General features: G+C 36.3%; 1 protein-coding gene across 1 annotated transcript; it reads right to left on the bottom strand.

Annotated features, from left to right (window-relative positions):
• Nucleotides 1-643: 643 nt before the first annotated feature.
• On the bottom strand, nucleotides 644-6,389 carry LOC107792999 (serine/threonine protein phosphatase 2A 57 kDa regulatory subunit B' beta isoform-like). Its single transcript, XM_016615270.2, has 2 exons — nucleotides 4,791-6,389; nucleotides 644-1,428 (listed from the first exon to the last, which is right to left on the bottom strand). The coding sequence occupies exons 1-2, from the start codon at nucleotides 5,913-5,915 to the stop codon at nucleotides 1,126-1,128; spliced, it is 1,428 nt and encodes a 475-aa protein (XP_016470756.1). The 5' UTR covers nucleotides 5,916-6,389; the 3' UTR covers nucleotides 644-1,125.
• Between the last annotated feature and the right edge of the window lie 7,883 nt (nucleotides 6,390-14,272).

Raw genomic sequence — 14,272 nt, 5'->3', positions numbered from 1 at the left:
AAACCCAAGGCCAACTCTTGGGGGTAAATACAATGTTGCCCGGACTCTAAGAAATGTTGTCGCACACATGTCGGATCCTCCAAAAATGCACTACGGAGGATCCGACACGCACCCAGCAATATTTTCAGAGAATTCAAGCAACATATTTAGGAGATTCTCTCAACTGAAATGAAGCCAAACATAATCAAGAAGATCCCCAAAAAGTTTGTGTGTGGTAGTTTAAGCAAGCTAACTTCTGAACAACCCATTTCCTTCTATAGTTGGAAAATACTCTATCTAATCACCTAGCTGTCATGTTCAAAGTCCTACTCTTTAACCTCTCCATCTCAAACTTCCAGTCCCCCCCCCCCCCACCCCCAAAAAAAAGGCGCAAACGAAGAGTGAGATGCAACTTGTTTATATAGACGCTATCTCCCCAACAATAAGACATACCATTCACTTTTCTCCTTCTATTGTTTTTTTCCTTTTAAGACGGTGGTGTCCAGGCCAGTTCTCTCTTTTTATTTTTATTGTTTCCGGGATACCCCCGCTGGAATATAGAGGGGGAGGGGGCGTTGGAGGGCCAGTAGACACCTTGAAGATTTGTTTGCTTTGAAAAACTTTCAAGAGAACTGCTACAAGTAAGTTGCTTATAGAACCAGAAGAAAAAAACAACAGTCAATTAGCAGATTCTCACTATCAAAACGTACTTCCAACAAAATTCAAGGGCAATAAAGAAACCACGGAATAATAAATTTCTTTTCCCATTTCCATGTCCTAGAATAAGGTAGTGGGAGGAGGGGTGGGGTGGGGTGGAGGTGATCATAAAAACCAGAAGTTTGATTATTGGTTAGTCCTAAAATGCTAAAGAATAATCGTCTTTGAATAGCTAAAATAAACAAAACTTCCACATTATATCTGCCAAGGAACGATAACACAATGTCCATACCTTCAGCCTGCCTCGCTCAAATTATAGAAAAGCAGTTGGAAGCATGGAAAAACAACTCGGAGCAAATCAGCTTCAGTTTGCAAAGTCAAAAACCATCACCGTGCATTGTTTGACGTTCTAAGCATTCTGGTTAATGAGAGAGAGGAGTACTACTCGCACAGAGCTCAGCTGGAATTGATAAGCTGTTCCAACATGTTCTACCTGATCAGTTCCGCAGCTTCTTCCAATTTCTTCCAAGTCAGCTCGCGCTGCTCCACAACTCCGCTGGCACCGGCTGCTCTTTCATTGTGTTGCTTTTCACACTCTTCAAAAAGTTCGGAATCCATCTCCAAGAACATTCTCCGGACATTGGAGGTCAGACCGTGAACTGCCTGATTCCAGTGACCAAACATATTCCTTTCTAATGGCTCAAAGATGATTGGCAAAATTGCACGTCGATTCTGTGCGATCAAGTCTACTATATGCTCATTGTTCCATAAGAAAAGAGCTCGCTCAGCAACCTGCCATGCATAAAATCTTTGGATCATGATTTCATTTTTCATGCAACCTTCTGAAGCACCAACACAAGAAACATTCAGAAAAACAAACTATTACAGACCAAAATGCCATAACAAGATGAGACGCCATACTAAATAAGTAATGATATCAGCTCTTCAAATTCAGCAACTATTTTCAAAAAATAGTACATTTTCCTATGGCCTTCAGTAGTAAGTACCCTGTCTAAGCCTACCATTTTGGTTACATTTCACCTTAGTTCTCATGGCATAAAATTCAAATAAATAGGAACTCTGTGTATTCCGGAATAACAGAAGTCACCCATTACATACATTGTATGTAGTTCGACTATGCATAAACTCAAGCGCAAAAAATGGTAACAATACTCATGTGTGGATGAAGTATCAATAGGATATAGTGTGAACTCAAAATCAGTGAGATAAGCAACAGTAGTATACTCTAAATGCTAGAATTTCAAGTTCATCAAGAACAGAACACTGCATAATTCTAGAAATACATCAAAACAAAATAGCTTAGCTTGTAAATTTTATATTAGAAGCTCCAACATATAGCTCTCAGGTAGCATAACGTGAAACAATAAATGTGCCAGAAACAGTCTTTGACGCAGTCCCATTCATCAAGCCTGGCCACTTTGGAACATATCTTATAATACAATAATACCTTTTAAGTTGAAACAACTCAATCATAGTACGTACATACAATGGACTAAAACAGAGTATTCTTAAAAAGTTTGAATAAGGGACAAACTTTTGACAAGTAAACTGGTTCATTTTAGAATATTGTCTGCTGAGTGCTTAAAATTCGGATTCTTGCATTGCATTAAGTGCTCGAAAGTAAAGGCACTCAGACATCAGTGTATGGATATAATAAATTGCTAAAGAAAATTGGAGTTTCACTAACATAAATCTGTTATAGTCTTATGGTTGTCAACTTTACAATTAAAAGGAAGATAGAAGCGCTTCACTAGCTTAAACTAGGCATGGTCAACCCAATACGTGAGCACAAAGGGGGCTAAAGGTAAAACATATAATCCTTATACTTATCGTCTTATCCCATCAAAAGATGCTATAAGTATATCTACGCTGCAGAATAAAGTCATTCCTCGTTCCAAATTGAAACACCTCGACTATCCACAATGCTTTAGTGTCTCAGTATCAAGCATAACATTTTGAATGGAAATAATATGTTTAACCTTTGCGGAAACGTGCCACAAAAGTAAGTGTCCTTGGATCATAACACCCTAAAAAGAGCAATAAGTCATAGTTTATTCAAAAATGATATCCAGTAAAAGTTATGCTGCCTCATATGGCAAACCCCTTCTATTATTTTGTTATGGTGATAGCAACTGTGAACGTGATTAGTCCAATACGGTGATTGGAAGGTTATAATTCAAGGAAATACTTCTTTATGTGTTACTTCAAAGAGAAACAAAATCAGTCAAATCGTCAACTTCTCAAAAAGAACTCCAATCATCTGGTTACTAGTTTCACGCTAGGCGATTGATGTAACTTTTTTTAAATAATGGCAAACCCCTTCTATTATTATGTTATGGTGATAGCAACTGTGAACGTGATTAGTCCAATACGGTGATTGGAAGGTTATAATTCAAGGAAATACTTCTTTATGTGTTACTTCAAAGAGAAACAAAATCAGTCAAATCGTCAACTTCTCAAAAAGAACTGCAATCATCTGGTTACTAGTTTCACGCTAGGCGATTGATGTAACTTTTATTTACATAACAACGGATAGGTAAAACTTGAGGGGATTTTTTGACTTAGGTTAAAGAAACTGCATTTCAGAAGCTAGAAGAGAAGACAAGCTGAAGCCTTCAATCTCAATTCCAGCCCATTTGGGCTGTCAAAATACTTAGTCCCTTTGAGCCTTAATTGATTGTCAACTAGTCAAGATATCTCCTAAATGTCATTTCATGAATTAATGCATATTAACTCGTGCATCAAAATATTATCAGCATTCAAACTTAACATTTAACCTTCTGCTTTGAAAGCCGACGACCAGTCTGAGGCACAGTGTTTAAGAAGAGGCAAAAAATATTTTGATTTAGAGAAAACAAGCTTTTCCCCGCCATCAAACTGGAAAAATAGTTCACCTTAGTTGCAAAAACTAGTACCCTATTACATTGTGCAAACTTCGGTTTATTTCAAGTTAAGCTCCATGCTTGCAGATTGTCATGCAAAAAACTTTTGAGTTTTTTCCTTTGCAATTATCTTGCATTAGATTTCTAAATTGTAAGTCCAGAAAGTACAATTAATATCTTAGGAATCACCAGCCGACCAGCAAATGGAGTAAAGGAAAGCTGTATGCAACGAACAAGCATCAATAAGCACACTCAATGTTTTCACAAACAAGTTGGCAATAAACTAAATTCACATGTACAAGTACACTCACCTCCATATTCCATATTCATAATTTTTCCCAGCAGAAAGTTGGGGGCCTAGGGGCACTAGGTTAATTGGATATAAGATTCATTGCTCCAATTAATTGCTTGATTCTGGGAGAAATAGTAAATTATGCATCTTCAAAGCAAAGGACTTCTAAACTACTGACTACTGCGGCTGTTTGTACATGAAGAACATAAGAATGAGATGCGGATTCAGTTTCCCCTTAATGTCTTACAATTAAGAAAAAGATTTAATAATTCTTAAATGTCATAATCATTTTCTCACGATTAGACAAAAACAACTACAGCTTGTTTCAGTATTGTGCCATTCGTCAACATATTTGACTAATATGAAATCAAGTTCCAAATGATTAGCTGGCATCTCGGATAGTCAAATGTGATAATTTTACGTCAAAGGTGGAAACTATCTCAAGTATCACTTCGCTCTAATGCTTTTATCAGCTTTAGGAGCATATTATTTCCGCATTGCAACCTATTATACGGGTGCATCAGCTATTATATAGTTATATCGCATTGATTTAAATGTATCATCAAACGCATAGATATCATCACTAGGATCACTCGGTAAGTAAATGATTTTTTTTTTTGGACTCATGTTTTTACATAGAGAAAATGACACAAAATCATTGAACTGCAATTTCCTCTATTAAGATTTCCAGATAGGGCTTCTCAACTTCTTCTTTTTTTCTTTTCATAAAATAGTCAATTTTCTGATAGTTACAAAATATAATATTTCTTAAGTAATCAAGTCATGAATTTTATACTTAAAAACATAGTTCCTTCAAACAACTACGCCTCAGTCCCACAAAAGAAATCATGAAGATACAAGACCGAAGAAGATCCACAATGATTAGTTCAGCCCGTACTCGACAAATATGCATAAGAGATAGAAATGTGGTGAGCATAGGAATACTATTATTCACAGACCTGAAAATGGGGACTATTGATGCTTCGTCCAAGTTGCTTGAAAAGAGGAACCAAACAATGCTGAAATTCAGCTGGCTGTGTACCTTCCAGTACTTCTTCTAATTCATTAAGAAAGAGAACCTCCTTTCCACAATTAGTAATTGGCCAGTATTTTAGCAGCCCTCTGATGACGATATCTGCCAATCTGTAATCTTTCTCAACAAATTGAGCAATGCAGTAGGACAGCTGATGGTGATATGCAGAAACACATTTAGGCTTGTGGAGAGGAATAAGCGCCCGAACAAGAAACAACTTATGCTCTTCTTTCATTGGCAGGGCAAACCCATTTATTACACTTCCCAGAATCTCTAGCAACTCACCGATACCATTATGCCTCTCCGTCTCAAATATAAACCTGTAGAATACATTGTTTATTGCGTTCCTTATAAATGGGCGATGAACCATGAATTTCCCATAAATGCGGTGAAGAATAGTCTTCAAATACTCCCGCTCTCTAGGATCCTCTGAATCAAACAAGTCGAGCAGTTTCAGCACAAACGAGTGATCAAGATATCGCTTGGCAACCTTGGTATCCATTTCGGACGACATCACGTACCTTAACAGTAACTCATACACTAGTTGCAAATGAGGCCATGACGGATCAAGATACATTTCATCCTCATCCTCAACACCTTCTAACCCAGTATTCTCGTGCGAAGCAGGAGGCAGACATCGGAAAAGATTGGCAGATATCATCCTAACTAACTCTTCCTGCATTATTTCGTTCATTTTACACGAGCCCGATTGAACTAAATCAATAAGCTCAGTGAGTGTTTGCCTCTTGATCTCCTTTTGTCTAGCACACTTCACCGTATCCGAGAAGTCAAATTGCACACAGCAAATTTGGAGCTTCCGGATGAACAAAACATGGCGTTCGGAAAGTGCAACCTCCTTCAATAAGGGCAAGACTTCAACCACACTAGGATCTGCTGTGGCATTTGCCAAGGTAACAGGCTGTGATGTCACAGCGGATGTTGCTATCCGTGAAGCGTGATCAGCAGTCACATTAGGCAATGAGGTCGGTATTGGAGGCTCCACAGCATCACCTTTCGAGCTTTTCTTCCCTCTTTTTATTATCTTAAACATAACTCTAACCTATTTCAACAGAATACTAAATGGGGTTCTGCTAATTCACAATTATTCTCTACACCTCTTTCACAAGAATTATTAAATCAAACAAATCCCTACCAAATCAATAAAAAGGAATCATCTTTTTTAACTTTAATACAAATTCCTCAAAAGGGTATTCAAGAAATCTAATTTACTGCAAGAATCTGAAATCTCAGATCAAAATTAAATCTTTTTAACAATACATGCCAGAGTGGGGGCTAAAAAGCAAGAACCAATCAGCAAAATGTAAAATGGTATATGAAAAAACACATTTTAAAAGTGTAAGTGGGGGAAAGATTTGATTTTGATATCAGGGAATAAAGAGGGGAGTGGAAAGAGGTACCTGCATAGTATTGGGTTGAGGAAACTGAGAGATCCGAGAAGAGAGGGATGAAGAAGGAGAGAACATTTGTGCCTTTTGAGTTCTGAGTATGTGAATGTGCTGGTATATTTTGAGGTTATTAAATATTTTGATTATTTAGTAAGACGTTGAAAAATAAAACATAAACAAAAATGAACGTGCTGATAACGTGTTATAAAATAAAGACTATAAAGTAAAGACAAGTATAGAGATAAACTGATATATTATTCAAATTCAAATTGATGTACATAATGAACTGAAATCTCTTCTATTTATAGAAGAAAGGAAGCTGTTGTGTAAGCTGCTACTATACCAGATATGTAAGCTGCTACTTCAAGTTGCTGTGTAAGCTGCTATTGCAAGTTGCTATGTAAGCTGCTACTATACCAGATATGGATAATCTTCTACCTAGGGTAATGTTTATCCATAACCGTGTACCGAAGTGATAAGCTTCTTCAGGAAGCTTATTTCCAATAGAGTACTAAATAGATAAACATATTTACGGTAGAGTCCCATATGGATAAGCTTCTTCAGGAAGATTATTTACAACGGAGTACTAAATGAACATCCATAATATAATATATTTATAACACTCCCCTTGGATGTTCATTAAAAGATAATGCGTCTCATTAAAACCTTACTAGGAAAAACCACGTGGGAAAAAAACCTAGTGAAGGAAAAAGAGTACACATATTTAGTAATACGCATTGCTAGGTGCCTCATTAAAAACCTTATAAGGAAAACCTCATGGGAAAAAACCTTAGTAAGGGAAAAAGAGTGCATTGCGTATTTTACTTCCCCTGATGAAAACCTTGTTTCAAATATTTGAGTATCCGCATTCCAATCTTGTATACCATCTTCTCAAAAGTTGAAGTTGGCAAAGATTTAGTGAATAAATTTGCTGGATTATCACTTGAACGGATTTGTTGCACATCAATGTCACCACTTTTTTTAAGATCGTATGTGTAGAATAATTTTGGTAAAATGTGTTTTGTTCTATCTCCTTTTATAAATCCTCAGGGACTTTAATTTTAATAGGAGCATTTGCAGCTGAAATATGATATTTAATTTTGGATCAACAAATGCTTCTGGCATTCGACTTGAATTATCTTCTAAGTGAGGATCATGATAATTTGATTCATATAGCATATTTTTCAACTGTTTATTCCATCCCCCAAATGTTAGAAAAACTAACATATATTCCCAATCATCTTTGGGAAACATATCTTTGTGTATTATGGTAGAGAAATTAATCATATACCACGCAACAAAAGATAGTAAAAATATTTGGTTTCTGATCCTAAACCAATTGTGAAGGGAGGACTTATCATATATTATTAATCTGATGCATACAAGTGCTGCTATATGCAATTTAGAAAATCTTAGACCAACACATGAAGCTTTGTTCTCATAAGCAATGGTTTAGCCATTAATAGGAGGTATTTAATGCTAAACCAGCTTGGATATAAACCAGCATTATCAAGATGAACTGTCTTGATTTCATAATCTGAAAATTATGCTCTTAATCGAGAAAAGCAATTCCAAATGCCAAACTGCAGGTTGACAATAATTACACATGTAACCATCTCATATATGCACCTATAAGTGGTTCACATGATAGGTGAACGGGCCCATATTCACCTTTTATATATTTCAGAATCAGGGGTCTTAGTCCCAACTTTAGTTGGTATAATCAATTCATTATGAGAACAAGCAACACATGAGAATTCCTGAAGAATCTTCTAGTTCTTTAGTATATGCTTATCTGAATTCTCAAATAGCTCATTTAAAAATGGCAAATGAAAACTTCAAGTTTATCATGTCATGTGATATCTCTTAGTAAACTTCTGGTTTACTATGGCATAAATTTTTGCTTTAGTAAACTTCTGGTTTACTGTGATACATGATATAGTACAAATTAAAGAATAAGGCGGGTAACTTCTCACATACATATTATTTTACCCCCTATGATTGTGGAAACATGAAGATTATCAATCTTCCAATCATTTGTAGTCTCAATATGATGTCCATTTGTATTAGTAAACTTCAGGTTTACTACAACATATGTTTTGACCATAATCATATAATATGAATGACATATTTGTATATAAGCTCTTCGAGAGCCTTCATTTATTATCCACAATCTAATATTTATCTGGCACTACTGGTGTCATGTATTCTTTAGGCAAACATTTAGCTCTTCAGGAGTTGTTGATACATTTTGTACTATCAAATATTGCTCAAACATTGTTGGTGTCATGAGAGAAAATCACAATCAAATAAACAATGTAAAACAATTGTTTAAGCACACGAAAACTCCTTTTCATAATATTTTTCCACTTCAGGAGGCAATTTCAATTGTGTGACTTCTTCAGGAGCAAATTTAAAATACGAAATATTGAGTATATTTTCTCTCAATTATATTAACTCTTCTGGAGGTGAATTGTAATGTATTCACATCAAGAGCGCGTTCATATTTAACCGACTTATAGTATTGTCACATTCACTTCAGGGAATGGATTAATATTATCAAAAGCTCTCATCCTTCAGGAAATCGAACATAATTATCTGAATGCGCATTAATCACATCAAATTGTGATGCCTCAACCTCTTTTAAAATATTTACTACTTCAGGAGCAAATCGAGGCGTGCATTTAATATAGAGAATATTTATGTAGCTTATCTTCAATTGTAACCATAGAAAGCCTAAATTATCACTTCTGGTGATCATAGGCATATACCACTTCTGGTAGTTAACAAAATATAATTACAATGAGATATACGAAATATAACCACTTCTTGTGGTTGTATATTTCTTGCAAACTCTGCTAGAGTTTAAGTTGATCTAATAATGTTATCCATATTCTTCAAAATGGCATAAACAAGATATATTATAGTAAACATCATTATCAAATCATAATTTTTCTTTATGTACAACAATTACAAAACCATACTATCTATTACAAATAACAAAAATTAAAATATTTACATTTCTACAGATTCACCACCGATTACATGACTTGTTTCTCCTTCTGGGAGTGCAAGGTAATCAGTTACATTCAAATGCATAAAGTCTAAATTATCTTCAGAAATAAAATTTGCTTCAGCATTTTTCTCTGTCTTCTTTAGGGAGGCTTGATAAAGCTCAACCAGGTGCTTTGGCGTACGACAGGTACGTGACCAGTGCCCTTTTTCTCTACATCTATAGCATGTTCCTTCCTTTTCCACTGCTGGTGGTGAGGAGTGTTCTTTGGTGCATTATTATTACCATGATTAGAGTTTCTTTCCCGACCACGACCATGACCACGACTGGGGCCACGACCTTTTCCACGTTTAGCCTGGTGGAAGTTCGTCTCATTCACTTCAGGGAATGGACAAGAACCAGTAGGTCGGCTTTCATGATTTTTCATTAATAGCCCATTATGTTGCTCGGCTATAAGAAGATGTGAGATAAGTTCAGAATACTTTTTAAATCCCATCTCTCGATATTGCTGCTGCAGGAGCATATTCGAGGCATGAAAAATGGTGAAAGTTTTCTCCAACATATCATGATTAGTATTATTATCACCACATAATTTCAATTGGGAAATAATTCTAAACATAGCAGAATTATACTCACTGATAGATTTAAAATCTTGTAGCCTTAGATGAGTCCAATCATATCGTGCCTGTGGAAGAACGACCATCTTCAGGTGATCATATCTATCTTTCAAATTATTCCACAGTATGACTGGATCTTTAACAATAAGATATTCTATTTTCAAGCCCTCATCAAAGTGATGACGTAGGAATATCATTGCTTTGGCACGGTCTTGGTTTGATGCCTGATTTTTGTCTTTGATGGTGTCTGCCAGACCCATCGTATCAAAATGAATTTCAGCATCAAGCACCCAAGACATGTAGCTTTTGCCCAATATATCCAGGGCTACAAAGTTTAGAAAGATTTGACATTATTTAGGAAAAGAAAGTTCTTACCTCAGATACTTTCAAAATATTTGCTCGAGATGGCAGAGTCTCGTGTTGATAACGTGTTATTAAATAAAGACTATAAAGTAAAGACAAGTATAGAGAGAAACTGATATATTATTCAACTTCAAACTGATGTACATAATGAACTGAAATCTCTTCTATTTATAGAAGAAAGGAAGCTGTTGTGTAAGCTGCTACGCAAGTTGTTGTGTAAGCTGCTACTACAAGCTGCTGTGTAAGCTGCTATTACAAGCTGCTGTGCAAGCTGCTGTGCAAGCTGCTACTGCAAACTGCTGTGTAAGCTGCTATTATACCAGATATGGATAATCTTCTACCTACGGTAATGTTTATCCATAACCGGGTACCGAAGTGATAAGCTTCTTTAGGAAGCTTATTTCCAATAGAGTACTAAATAGATAAACATATTTACGGTGGAGTCTCATATGGATAAGCTTCTTCAGAAAGATTATTTACAACGGAGTACTAAATGAACATTCATAATATAATATATTTATAACATGTGTCTCTTTTGGCCTTGTCTTTTTTGTTTTTGTTTTTTTTGAGTGTTTTTTTTGCCCTTGACTACTTCAAAATTGGATATTTGGATTCCAAAAACTAGTTTTAGTTTCTTAAATATTTTGCATTATTTTTAAACTTTCTTATATACAGAAACTTCAAACACACACACACAAAAGAGCCAAATTAAAATTTAGACATATTTAAGAAATTATATTAAAAAAATGCTTATGAAAACATGGAAAATAAGAAAATAACATGTGATAACATATTCTCTTCATAAGAATATTTCGTTGAGATAATTTCACATATACTCTGTTGCACCTTTTATTTAAGAGATCTTTTAACACAAATTATGAATAAATTGCACAAAAGTCCTTTACTCTATTTGCAACCCCTAGCTTTCATAATAAACTAATGCACTCCTTTGATCATAATTTCAGACGTTTTTATGTCTCATAGTTAACAGAGAAGTAAGAAAAACAACATAACATCATTCAAATTTATCTCTATATGAAATTATAATTCCTAAATAACATTAGCAAGTGAGAAAGTAATGCTAGAAGAGAAGTCCTTCTTTTCCCTAGATTCTCTTCAAGAATATTTTCACTACCAATCCAAGCATTCCATATTCAGTTTTTTCTTTTTTGAAGGAAAATGTGGGGAGAGTGCTACACTGCTATATCAATATGTGCTAATAAAACAAAGCATATAAGGATTAAGGAGAACAAAAACCATTTGATTCGATCTTTTAAAAATAATAATAATAATAATAATAATAATAATAATAGAAGTCAGGCCCTCATCTTGGTTTGGTTCGGGTTCCGTTTCCAAATCGATCTCTCATGGGCCAGGCCAAGCTTAGCTGATCGTAAAAATAGCACGGTATAGCTAGTTTTCGGACTGGTCATTTAAAAATAGTCAACGTTTACGAAGTCAATGAAAAATAACCACTATTTTGCTACAACAGAGACCGGTCAAGCATAATATACTGGAGTTTGGTGCACATGTGTATGAACTCCACCATATTATACTGGACCGGTATACTTTGCTGACTCCAGTATAATATACTGGAGACTGGAGCACCGGTACTCCAAACTCCAGTATATTATACTGGACAATTATACTTGCTAGAACTCCAGTATATTATACTGGAGTTCTAGTGTACTTATGCTGGAACTCCATCACATTATGCTGGAGTTCCAGCATACTTATCCCGGAACTCCAGTATAATATGCTAGAGTTCAAACATACTTATGCTACAACTCCAGCATAATATACTGGCGTATTTTCCGGGTTTTGAACAGTGTTTTCGCTCAAATTTATCTTTACATGAAAAATGGTTAAATTTCGATTACTTTTGAAACTGAGCTATTTTTGAACGATCAGTTGTAAATCTGACTATTTTTGAATTTATCCCTAGCCGACCTCTATTTTGGTTATTGGGCAGGGGCCCAACCTCTTTTTGAGTTGGGATTTTTTCATTATTATACACTATTTGAAACTTTATTATCTTCAATGTTCATATTTAGTTAATTACCCGGCATAAACAAATTTTGTTTACAAAAATATATACAATCCACCTTAAAAGACTTTCAATTCATTATTTATGCATTCAATCAAGGATGTATTTACACCATTTTCCTTATTATCTTCTATTTAAGTCATTTTGGACATTTTGGATAGATCACAGCACCTGCACAGGAATAGTTTGGAAGGAGTCAGCACCAAATAGCAAATGGAGTTTTTTCGTACACTAATAAATAGAAAGTCCTCTAAAAGGATAAACACTTTCTGACGTGAATAATAAATGGATAGCCACAAGCCTTAAATCAATGAGCTCAATTTAATGACATATGAGACAAAAGAAAAGGCGCAGAATCGGATCTAAAGAATTTGGTTAATAGACTGTAATTCAAAGTAATTTTTTTTGTTAGGTTTGAATTTATAAAATCAATTTTATCTGTTTCTAACTCTCTATCCGTACAGAGGCGGCTCAAAAGCATTGGAGCCTAAAGCCAAACTTTATTAGGAGGCCTCAAACTATAAAAAAAAATCATATTGAGTAATTTGATTAATGCTATTGTCACGACCCTAACCCCGAACCCGGTCGTGATGGCGCCTCTCGTGAAGACAAGGCCAGCCAGACCAAAACAGAACACCTCATTTAAACAGTTAAATACCATAAATAGTTCTCAAACATGATATAATAACCATAATTTGCAAAAATAACGATAACGACAGTAGAAACCATCCCGACACAGCCCAAACCAGGGTGTCACAAGTCATGAGCAACTAAGAAATCCGGATACAAGTCTACTGAACACTAAATCCGCTATAATAGTTCTGAAAACATGAAAATGATAAGATAAGGGAGGCACGGGGCTGCGGACGCCAACAACTACCTCGTAGTCTCCGAATCACTGCCTGGACTGGGAGAATTAGCACTAAGGAGCGGACTCTACGATGCCTGAATCTGCACACATGGTGCAGGGAGTAATGTGAGTACTCCGACTCAGTGAGTAATAATTATAAATAGTGGCTGAAAGTATGAAAACACGTAAAGGCACAAAGCAATTCCATATCAAGCAGTAAAATCACTTAAGGCAGTAAATCAGTGAAGAAATCAAATGAATACCTTTTTAAAACAAGTAAAACAGGAAATTTTAACAGGTAAATATCAAGTAGAAATCCGCCCCTCGAGCACAGTATCAATCGCTCAGAACAGTATCATCCCCTCGGGCTCACTCTCAGTACAGTATCAGCCCCTCGGGCTCACTCTCAGTACAGTATCAGCCCCTCGGGATCACTCTCAGTACAGTATCAACCTCTCGGGATCACTCTCAGATCATAATGGGTGCCCGCGCTCACTGTGAGTGTGCAGACTCCGGAGGGGCCCCTTACGGTCCAAGCGCTATATCAAGCCACCTCGTGGCATCATCACTCGGCACTCGGCCTCACATCACTCAGCACTCGGCCTCACATCACTCAAGCCACCTCGTGGCGTATAAAGTATCTCAGGCCCTCGGCCTCATATCACTCAGCATATCCTCATATATGGCCCTCGGCCTCACTCAGTGAGCTTCCAAAAGCTCTCCTCACACTCATTCGACCATACAAATGAAACACCCTTCTGAGTCACCTTGGTCAAGGGCGATGCGATAGATGAGAATTCCTGAACAAACCAGTGATAATAGCCTGCCAAGCCAAGAAAACTGCGAATCTCTGTGGCTGAGGACGGTCTGGGCCAACTGTGAACCGCCTCTATCTTCCTCGGATCAAGCTGAATTCCCTCGTTGGACACCACGTGCCCCAAAAAAAGCCACTGAACTGAGCCAAAACTCACACTTGGAGAACTTTGCATAAAGCTTCTCCTCCCTCAATTTCTACAACACAACTCTCAAGTGCTCTGCGTGCTGCTCCTGACTATGAGAGTACACTAGGATATCATCAATGAATACTATAACAAACAAATCAAGATAAGGCC

The sequence above is a fragment of the Nicotiana tabacum genome, chromosome 11 (genome assembly GCF_000715075.1).
Source record: "Nicotiana tabacum cultivar K326 chromosome 11, ASM71507v2, whole genome shotgun sequence".
Classification (NCBI taxonomy): Eukaryota; Viridiplantae; Streptophyta; class Magnoliopsida; order Solanales; family Solanaceae; genus Nicotiana; species Nicotiana tabacum.
This window is presented reverse-complemented; position numbering and strand designations above follow the sequence as displayed.

Coding starts and splice junctions, on each gene's coding strand:
- LOC107792999 (XM_016615270.2), bottom strand. CDS start 5,915: ATGTTTAAGATAATAAAAAGAGGGAAGAAAAGCTCGAAAGGTGATGCT. Junction 1,429..4,790: donor TCAATAGTCCCCATTTTCAG/GTCTGTGAATAA, acceptor TATGCATGGCAG/GTTGCTGAGCGAGCTCTTTT.